Raw genomic sequence first — 11,005 nt, 5'->3', positions numbered from 1 at the left:
TGAACATGGTATTGTAGATTGGAAAATAACAATAATGAGCTAGCTGGTTAGGTCATTTCAGTGAAAGAGAGGCGTGATCATTGGTATTTACTTTGGACCTCGCCAAGGTATTTAAAGGTAGTTGGTCCAGATCAGTCCTTTTCATGAGAGTTCCAAGTGTTTCTTCTCTACCCAGAAAGTTCTGTTATGTAATTAAAGTTTCTTTAATGTCTCATAAACAGTAAAAAAAAAAAAAAAATGTACATGTATATTAACTTCAATCGTCAACCCAGAAAAGTAAACACTCTAGTGCACATCCACACAGTCACACGGAGATACAGATACAGTCAGAGTTATACCCAGAAGCCCTTGAGACAGACTCACCCTTTAAAATACACATATATTCTGATAGGATTGTCTTGTTGTAGCTCTCTGTTTGCTCATGTTCTTGTTCTAAGAGTTTCACTGTACTTCTCCCCTATCAGTTCGCAACTGGATGGAAAAGAAATGTTGCACTTCTCATTTTACTGACTGAGACTGGGACAGAAAAGGGGAAAAAATGGCCTGTCAGAATCAGCCTCAAAGTGTTGATGAAACTCCAAAGAAATATTTTTTCATCAAAGCTTCTCGATGTTTGTTGCATTTTTATTATTGCATAATATGTTCAGCTTGACCATTGATTGATTTGCCTGCTTAGCTTCCCAAACCACCAAAACTGTCTCACCTTTCTAAAAGTGACCTCCTGTTATAGTGGGGAATCAGTCGTCATGACCCTCACTCAGGTGGACTATGGAACGTTTTGGGTCATCATAAACTGAAAGGCCACAGAAAACAATGTGCTCTTACCAGCGGACCATCAGAGCTCTGTCTGCTTCAAGGTTCAACTGGTCCCCCTTGTGGATGGAAATAAGCATGACACCATTATATGAGGACAGCCGATCGAAGTCAGGTATTTAATGGTATCTGGAGGTGCTTCTGCTGAGACGCAGATTCAAACTATTTCACTAACGTTTCTTTCCTTCACTGGCTCCTGATCCACATTATATTCGGTGTGGGCGCTACAGTGACCCCATATCTGTCTAATATCCACTCTGAAGAGTCCTGTCGTCTTCTGTCCTTTTTCCGTCTTTCCATTTAAACTGCCAAATATTAGATTACTTTGGAAGCTCTGGCTTCTTGTTGGTGGGTCTCGGGTTGGCGACAAACTGAGACAATGGCACGTTGAACTCACATTAACTATAACATGCAAACTACACACAGAAAGGCCCCAGGCTCAGGAATCAAACCCACAACCTTCTTGCAGTGAAGCCACAGTGCTTGCCATTATGCCACCATGCTTCCAGCTGGTTTATGAATCAAGAAATTCTCAATTTTTAATTTCCTCTCATCCTGATGAGCCACAGCTGCAGAGCAACGGGCTTTGTGTCAACCTAAAACCATGCACATGTAACTCTTTTGCACCCAATCACTTTTGCTCATTCTCCTTGGTGTTGACATTCATGGTACCTATGGCAGCAGGAAGTGTCTGGCAGGCTATAGGAGACAACAGCTAGGCAAGTCACTGGGGATGCAGTTGGTTTTCAAATCAAACACACACCAAACCCGGTTTTCAGCGACGTTTGCTGCCGTTATTGCATGTTGTTTTGCAAAGAGAATTTACATAAAAGTATCACAGTCATCATATCTACCACTTTCTGTCATATGACTGCCCACATATATTTACTGTACGTACAGCGATTATGTATATGATGACTTTGTTGAAAACTAACAAAAACAGACAGTCTCTAACATTCTTTATATGTGTGAGTGGGATAAAGAGGGTGTGTGTCTTTCATACTATTTATTACACTGCCATCGACTATTAGGATTCACCCAAACATTTGAAGTTTATTATAATTTAGTGGTAGAAAAATGTAACGTCTGATTTAAATGTAGCAGACTTCTCTGTCTTTTCTCCGATCAGCTTTGTCCCTCTATTGCCTCAGGGCTTTATGGGGCCGGTTTAGCCGGTTACATGGGATTTCAGCAGAACAGGAATATCAAGGGAGAACTTGCCCAGGCCTTGGTGTTTGTGTTGCTCAAGGGGACAACCGCTCCAACCGGTTTTCTGGGGTGGAGAGATGAGAGAAGGGAGGGTGTGGGGTGTTCTCCCTTACCTCTTTCTTGACATTATTGTCTTTTCTCTCCTCTCTTCTCTGTGTGTCACTCAGCCCATCTCTTCGGTCTGAGCAGTACACTGCGTCTGGAGTGTTCTTCAGCTGTGTGAGGTGAGTTACCACTGATTAAGCTTTGTGTTATTAAACCAAGGGCCAGACAGGTGGGGAGAGTAAGTGCAGGTATGCGTGGAAGTGAGGGCAATACAGGAAACTAAACATGGTATATTCACAGTCATTTTAGGGTATGTGTGTGTGTGTGAATGGATTTGTGTCCCCTTCCCTCCTTTCCTCGTCTTTTCATCTTCCCGTCCTCCTTCTTTCCTCCTTGGTATGGAGTGTATTCAGGCCTAATGAAACAAATCTTTATCGACAAATATAAGGCTTAGGTTTTTGCAAAAACAAAATACACGTGAGAAGAACTAAGAACTAAGGGAAGCTTACTGATCATCGCCATCCACTGATGGACAGCCACAGTATCAATGAGACACAGTGACAGTCCAATACATAGCAGCACTGAGAAAAGCTTCCAATGCCATTTTTGTTGGCCGTGGCTTCTCCAATTTGTTCAAAACAACATCAGGTAACATTGTGTGACAGCAGTGAATGAGACCTGAATACACAAACTTCCTCTTATGCACTCAAGTCTGCTTTCAGACAACAAAGATCTCTCTCTGTTTGAAAAGGGATAAAGCTACAGCAGGTTTTCTGCCTGTGTGTTATCTGCATCTTTCTATAGGTGTACGACATCCAGGACTACGTATTTACAGATACTACGATAATGCCTCTCTCAATAACATGATAGAGCAGCAATAAAAGTTTAGGCATGAATATGTTCGAAATACAGAATAGCTAGACAGTAAATAATAGAATGTGTGTCCATGCGTGCGTTAATAGTGAGTGAGTGAATAATGATCGAGAGATAGTAGACCAGCCACATAAAGGTAGACAGGTCTTTTCTTGCTCTGCCGAGATGATCTGAACAGCCACTTGCCTGGCATATCCTGACATGTCGGTACAGCCCAATCCACACTGATCAAAATGCTAAATATTCAGTTCATGTATTTCTTCATATAAACAAGTGTGTGTGTGTGAACATAGCCATGAATACCGAACGTGTCAGTTGGCAAAAACACAAGTGTTGACTATTACCTTTCTAATGATCGTGCTGCATTAGTTTTCGATAACATGTTCAGACTGACACCGTGCAATGCACATGTATACGTGCACACACTAGAAAAGCTGTTTTTCACACACTTAAAATAGTCTGCAGACTTCAGTTTCACGCCTGGCAGGACCAGTCTGGCAAGTTTTAATGATTCTCAATATAACAATGAAATTTGCTCGCCCATTCAAGTTATGAATGTGCAGTGCCAGCAAACTGTACTGTGCTCTGCTGTATCTGCTCCAATGAAGAACAGACCTCAGGCTATAACGCCTGAACTCTTTATAACTAATGAACAACTTACTTACAAAAGTGTGTTTACTTCCATCAGTGGTTTGAAGTTCTATTTTGTAAATGTGCTGGGTTTAAGATGTGAATTATCTTCTCATTCAGTTCAAGACGTACTGAATTCTACGTTGGCAAATATATGGACGTGAGGTCACTTTTCTTTTGCAGCCATACTGGAGGACAATGGAGTGCTTCAATGACCTGCTCCTGAAATTGCAGGAGGTCCACGACCGGGAAATGCAGGGTAAGTTAAACGCAGACATAGGTTGTTATAAGATATCTTTGTGTTTTAAAGATTAGAACAAGATTTAAACAAAGCATGATAATACATTGTGCATTTTTTTTTTTTTTTTTTGGGGGGGGGGGCAAAAGCTGAAAAAGCTCAATAACCTCTACATTATTACTTAATGAAAGGAATGAGTATTAAGGGTCACCCATACAATTACTTGACAAAGATAAATATTAGCAACATAAACAACCACTGTCATACATCGAGGTCTACCACTAAATAGATTCTCTCAGTATCTTATCCTGAGTTTTTCTCCTGCAGATGCCGTCTACTGGCTCCATATTGCATAAAATCAATATTTTCTAGAATTCGCTTTTTTTTTTTTTTTTTCCCAAGATAAATGTTCTTTGTTGACAAACAGTCTGTGATATCCTTGATCCACACATTTTATCAAGCAATGGTAGATACAATATTTTATGTTTAGCTGAAATCTACATGTAAGTGCCTTAAGAGACTCACCTTTCACACTTCCACCCAACCAGATGTGTCTTTGACTTCCAGGTTGGCAGGTGAAGGTCCAAGAGTTGTCCAACAAGAAAGGCTGGTGAGTGGATTCTTCACCTCTGTTGATAATTTATCTGACTGTTTACACAGCAATGACAAGATGTTCAAGGTTAGCCGTTCAGCCACAATGGGAGCTTTGTTCCGGTCTTTGTGGACTAGGCTGGTCCTGCACCAGGACCTGTGTGGGCCCACGTCATGATTGGAAAGTGTGGATCACCAAGTATGTGTTTATGTTTGTACATACAAACAGTGACATAAAGCGAATGGAGGAACTGTTCACCAGAAACCAGCAGATGAAAGAACAGCACAGAATACTCACCGAGAACATAAAAACACTGGAAAACAGGTACTGATGCCCCACTATGGTTTAATATAGTAGTATGTATAGTATGTGGCTGCACACGTGAACGTGTGCACAGTCAAGGCTGGGTAGCTTCAATGGGAAAGACTGGTACTTCAACAATTGCTATGCTAACATTATTCGATTAATAATGCTTTATTGACCTGCATTGTGGAAATTTGCATAGAGAAAGCAGAACTTGAAGTAAATAATGGATGGATTTAGTACCTGAAGATTAGAGTGATTTCAAGTTGTCTTTCCATTCGTTCTGTTTGTAACGCTGTGTTGATTTTTTTTTTTTTTTTTTTTTGCTGGTGATCAGGTTGAGAGCAGGGCTGTGTGACAGATGTACAGTAACTCAAGAAGTTGCCAACAGAAGACAACAGGAGTTTGAAGTGTCACAGATACAGACCCTCCAGCACATCTCTCTACTGGGTATTCAGTCCAATCATATCCACTCATATATCCATCTGGTGTATTTCATCTGAATTTGTGCAACACATTAGAATTTTTAAATCAATTTCTTATTGGTTCTTTGCCCTTTGAGATCCACTTGCACTTCCTTTTTTCAACCTACAGTCTAACCCCAGCAAAAGTGTATTTGAAACTTTCTAAAGTGATATTATCCTCTCCTGTGATGTATGTTGTAGCGGGAGAGATGAACAACTTGAAGAGGGAGAACAAGAGACTCAAAGATGAAATCAAGAGTTTAAGAGCAGCACTAGAGTGCGTACAAAGTGCTTGTTTGTAAAGTTTTGGGTTCAGTCCATTTTTCTTCTGGTCGTTGTTGTTATTTAAAATACTACTAAACTAAAGTTCAATGTGGAAACTGTAATAGCGCTCTATATGTGTGGGTTCAGCAGAAGTCACAGTGAGCATTCCTCAAACAGCAGCACTACAGACGTCAAACCGATCAGTTCCCCTGAGCTCTCACCATTCTCTGGACCTGTGGCCCTTGTTGGTACAGCAACAAGCAGGAGCAGCATCCAGCCACCAGATGGTGATCCCGTATCGAAAACTGATATGGGCCAAAGAAGTCTGGGTGAGGAGGGGCGCCTTGGACTTGCATTGTATGTTTGTTGATTTCCGTGGTCTTGTTCCAATTTATCTAAGTCCACATTTTTCTGCATCTCATCAAACAGAAACTGAGCACAAACAGCCAAGAGGAATGAGCAGGAGCCACTTTGTAAGTTTCTCATTCAGCTGACTCAAACTATCCAATAATTGTTCTGGAAAACATTCTTGTTCAGTTTTTCATTGAGAGTTAATTAAGAAGAGCAACACCACTCTCATAAGGATAGGGATAAAGGTGTAAAATGTCAAAAACTGTTCACTATAAAACTGTTGCTTTAGTTTGGTAAGTCCAGACACATTCAGACTCTTCATTGATATTTAGCAAACAATAAAAGCTTTTCTGTTTTTACAAACATGTCCAACCATACAAGTACAGTCATTCATTTGCCCTCTGTCCTCCTCCATTCTGTCAGGAGTCATACAAGTCTCTACCACTGTCGACTCTTACGTTACCATCCTGGAAGAGAGAGCATGGTGTAATGTGTGCTGCAGAGAGGAGGTGAGAGAGATCAGCAGACTACTACTATATTAAATGATCTTTGTCTATGCAGAGCTCTATTTAAGTACCTATATCTATGCAGACCTGCATTAAATACACTGTTTTTACAGTTCAATCCTAAAAGGTGATCGGGCAGCTGCGACTCATTCACTTTAGTGAATTGCTGCAAGTTTCGATTTTTGGCCTGCTACTACGTTCTTAATTGGCTGGGAGAGAAGTTTTCAAGCCCATAATTTTGTAGCTTTTGGGGACACACTCGTTTCCAAGTCAAAACTTGTATTGCATTGCAATGTAGTTTGTAAGGGGCAAAACCTAAGATTAGCAATGACATAGATACCTGCCTGCCTGATAAGCCTTATCAGCCTTGTCATCGCTGACGAATGCACCTGTAATAAAGTAATATGGGTGTCACTGTCATTATTGTCTTTGCCAGCTGCTCATGCTAATTTTATGCACCTAATCAACTGCAGAAGAGATAATCGACTTCCTGTGTACACTAGCTTGCATATGGCTGTGTCTGTCATTTAAAAATGAGAGCACAGTAGTGTGAACGTAACATTCAAGTGTGTGGAAACTAAATATGGATATGTTAGACACAGTCCCTACAGCTCACATTTCTATGCTACCCAAAGATTTTGACCCTCTGTCTCATGTCTTTATCCTAATTTAGAGGTCAGAGTATTGAACCGCTGGACCAACGATCCATTGTCCCCCCTCAGACTCTCCTCCTGAAGAATTCTTCTTCTTCAACTGTTGCTGAGGTCAACCCCAGCAGACATGTGCTCCATACTCCCATTTCATGTCGTCCACAACTCATCGAGAGCAACCCTGCTGCGCTCCCTTGGCCCTTATCTGAATCATCTGACTGGCGTTCTGTGACAGCTACAGGCACAAGCCAGATGATTCAACCTTCTTCCAAACCAAATCAGCAACGCTTTCCAAACCTGGTCCAAAAAAGCCAACATGCCAGCTCTAGAAAGCCAGTGTTCGAGGTTCCTTGGTCCAAACACAGCACTCCTCTGTCCCCAGTCAAAGACCCAACTGGGGTGTTCAGGTTGAGAAGTCTGTCAGAGGATGTGGAGAGACAGAGTAAGCCACAGGACAAAAAGGAAATTCAGCCAGGTAAGGCTGAGAGAGTCTCTGGACAAGGGCTTACAGAGATGTATGAGGGACCTCTGGACCTATCAGATCGGGGAAAGTCTAAATGCAGCCAAAAACCATCAGGTGATTCCCCCACGGCCTTTCAAGTCGGAGAGAGAGTACAGAAGTCTCCTGACAAAGATGAGGAGACTAATACATATGCACATGAAAGGGCATCATCACTTTTACTACTTGCACAGGCCTCATCCTCATCAACACCACCTATCGACCAACAAGAAGAGGAGTCGACAAGTGATCATAACCACAAGGTAACAACTTCTGGTGTGGAAATGAAATGAAAAGCCAAACACATTGATGACGGTAAAGGACTTACAGTGTGATGGTCTCATCGCTGTAGATAACCGAAGATCAGGAGCATAAAGAGGAGGTGAATGGGAAGACAGACCAAAGCAACGAAAAGAAGGTTCCTGTCCTGACTATATCATTAAGACCAGGTAAAGGGCCTTGATACACATGCTCCTGCGTCTGTGTGTGTATGTTTGCATCCATATTGCATCCATGCACAGATTAATAATACTCAGCGTTCCGGTTTCCTTAACAGTGGTAGTGCTGGAAACTCTGAATTCTGCTCTCCAAAAGGAAGAGGCCTTATCCAATGGCAAGGTAAGGTCAGATACAGTACTAACGTAAAATTTTGTTCGCATATATTGGCGCATTCAGCTTTTGCCGTTTTCCAATGACAATATTAGCAACCTTAAAGTCAGGGTTGTCTTATATTGTGAGCCCTCGTGTTTGCCTGGTCATAGTCGTTTTCACAAGAAAACGAGCCCAGGAGCAGCACAGATGAGCTGGACGAGGATGAGAATGGAATCCAAGAAAGCAGCCAGAGTGGAAAAAGGAAGAGGGCATCAGTGGAAACAGAAACTGACCTAGACTCAGACACCGACAGTAGGCACCACTTAACATATCTCCTTTTCCTTATCCTTTTTTTCCCTCCTCCTGGGTGTGGTCTTGAAATCAAATCTCTAAGCTTTGTGAATTCATTTTTTTCCCCCACAAAATGCCCATTCATATTCATCTCTGGTTCAGCTCTGTCCCAAGGTAACAAACTCCAATACTTTTCAGTATAGTGTATTTTTTTGTTTAGGTGGTAAAGAGCCACCATTTGAACTATACTTATAGAAAGTAATTCGTCCTGCCTGTAACTACTATAAATTACAACTTGGTTAATTGGTGGTCTTAAAAATGACTATCAGGTATATTGCTTCCTTCTTCAATCTGTTTCTCCCTGACCTTAAGAAACTCTTTGGAACAATTTTTCATCTCTTCCTCACAGACATCCGAAAGGAAAGGAAAGTCAAGTTCACAATGGGAACTGAAGAGAAGAGCCCTACCTAAGGGGGACGGTGGTCATACCAAAACTTCAACCAGCCTATGTTTTCGGCCTCTGGAGAGCTGGGTAACAAGCTAAAAAACAGAACTAAGAAGCAACACTGCCGTTTTATCTACGTATAAGTTGACAGTGGAAAATGTACAGATCCAGCCGACATGGAACTAACTTAACATTAACCAGAAATGTTTTTTTTCATGTCGCCAGTCCAATACTGACTCTTCATTTAGCTTTGGTATTTACCTAACTGCTGAGTGCAATATCCAATATCCTCCTACTCAGCTAAAATTGTTAATCTGGCGCCTGGCCTGGTGTAGAGTTGTGATGGGAAATTCATATCTTTTTACTGACTCTGGTCTTTGAATCTTGTTCAGTAAAATGAACAAATCTTTTTTCAAGTCATTTGTTTGTTTCATTCATTGGAACCAGTGTGGCGCTGTAGCTTTGAGTGATGACTGAAAAAGCACGGCTTTCAAACACTGAAGAGCAACATGGTTTGCTTCACTTGGCACAAGTTTGCTTTTGTTAAACTACCGAGCACCCTTTTGGGACATAGCCTACTGAAGTTGAAATGACTGATTACTTTATTTGCCGGCAGGACAGCGCTCCACCTATCATTAAAAAATTCTCATTCACTTCAGCCTACCTGGTCACTGAAGACCCGTAGTGTATGAATTTGTTCCAACAGAAAGGCAAATTAAACATCCATCCTTTCGTGCTAATGTCAGACAGCTCTCCTCACCAGTAATAACAGCATCGGTCACGTTACTGCTGTAACCACGTGAATAACTACGCTGGTAACTAGCATACAGGAGAGGAGAGGCGGAGTAGTTGAACACATGGACCAGGGCTTTATTCAGCTTTCTACACTGAGAATATGTGGCAGAAAGTTTTTTTAACGGATCTGAGTCTGTGGTGTGCATGCACTGACCGGGGAATTACTCACTGAGATGACTTGGTACTCCCGAGTCATACAAAAGATTAGTTCAAAATTAACAAATCATTCACGAACGACACATCACTAGTCTACAGTGATTTCAGAGCATGCTAAAAGTGTATGTTGAGCTCACGGGAATGGTGATAACCGTTCATTATTTCATATTACATGCAGGCATTTGATCCATAGCGCATACAAAATGTTTTAGTAGTTTATGGATTTGAGTAGCTTTAAGTTACACTTTTTTAAACATCTGAGGTATTTTGTTTTTGTGCTCTTCTTTTCACACAAAAGCACAGGCCTCAGGTTATTCTCACAATCTTCAATGTGGTAATACAACAGATGAAGGATAGGAAATCATTTCTTGAAACAAGTTGAAAAAGTCAACGACTATTTAGAAGTTGCAAGTATTTTTTCTTCCCATTAACTCCTTATTAATTATGTCACTTGCCACGGAAGATACAGAACACAGCATCCTCTGTCTGATGCAAAAAATTCACATTTAAGGCCATACGAGAAGTTACTACTTCATTATTGTACAAACAGTTCAGCAATTTTAACAACAAATAGACAAAATGCAGAAGTGAGGAGACACTCTGAATGATATCTGTGTTTGGCTGCACAGATCCAATGTCTCAGGAAAAAGTGAATGTAAATAATAAAAAGAATTTCATGTTGAAATGCCTGACATCGAACCTTTAAGGCATTAGTTTAAACTTACTTTAACACTTGTATGTCCAGTAAATATTAATTTATGCATGGACTTTGTTTTTCTGTTTAGCAGCTTTCAGCTGTTTTGTCAACTGAAACATAGTCAGGCAGAGAAAGTCACACATATTGCAAAACATTACCAGTCCATCATCACAGCACTCTGTGAATTTGGCAAAGTGAAGATGAGCACAATGTCCTCTCATCCATCCATCCATCATCTACCGCTTTTCCATTTCCAGGTCACAGGCGTGCTGGAGCCAATCCCGGCTCACACTGGGTGAGGGGCGGGGTCACCCTGGACAGGTCACCAGTCCATCACAGGGCCAACACACAGAGACAGACAGAGACCAACAACCACTCACACTCACACAGACAATTTAGAGTCACCAGTTGGCCTGAGGACATGCGGACGGTGGGAGGAAACCTATACAGACACGGGGAGAACATGCAAACTTGTTCCTGTTTGCCCAGGAACCGAACCTGCAGCCTTCTCATTGTGGAGAGACAGTTTTCTGACAATGTGAACCCTGTGTCTTTTTTGCTGTGGATTGTCCACCAATTCAACTATCACTGAT

General features: G+C 41.4%; 1 protein-coding gene across 2 annotated transcripts; it reads left to right on the top strand.

Moving 5' to 3' along the window:
• Positions 1 to 2,144: 2,144 nt before the first annotated feature.
• rbbp8l (retinoblastoma binding protein 8-like) lies at positions 2,145 to 10,702 on the top strand. 2 transcript variants are annotated; one of them, XM_029506378.1, is made up of 14 exons: positions 2,145 to 2,246; positions 3,754 to 3,829; positions 4,376 to 4,418; positions 4,629 to 4,724; positions 5,041 to 5,153; positions 5,369 to 5,444; positions 5,582 to 5,760; positions 5,861 to 5,904; positions 6,206 to 6,291; positions 6,962 to 7,700; positions 7,790 to 7,886; positions 7,994 to 8,055; positions 8,199 to 8,340; positions 8,729 to 10,702. In XM_029506378.1, the coding sequence occupies exons 2-14, from the start codon at positions 3,769 to 3,771 to the stop codon at positions 8,788 to 8,790; spliced, it is 1,800 nt and encodes a 599-aa protein (XP_029362238.1). In that variant the 5' UTR covers positions 2,145 to 2,246; positions 3,754 to 3,768; the 3' UTR covers positions 8,791 to 10,702. The 2 variants fall into 2 exon arrangements, with proteins under 2 accessions (XP_029362238.1, XP_029362237.1); XM_029506377.1 differs by having other exon boundaries at positions 2,147 to 2,246; positions 3,691 to 3,829.
• Positions 10,703 to 11,005: the final 303 nt, after the last annotated feature.

The sequence above is a fragment of the Echeneis naucrates genome, chromosome 7 (genome assembly GCF_900963305.1).
Source record: "Echeneis naucrates chromosome 7, fEcheNa1.1, whole genome shotgun sequence".
NCBI classification, from domain to species: Eukaryota; Metazoa; Chordata; class Actinopteri; order Carangiformes; family Echeneidae; genus Echeneis; species Echeneis naucrates.
The sequence above is the reverse complement of the archived record's forward strand: the minus strand, read 5'-3'. Positions and strand labels throughout refer to the sequence as shown.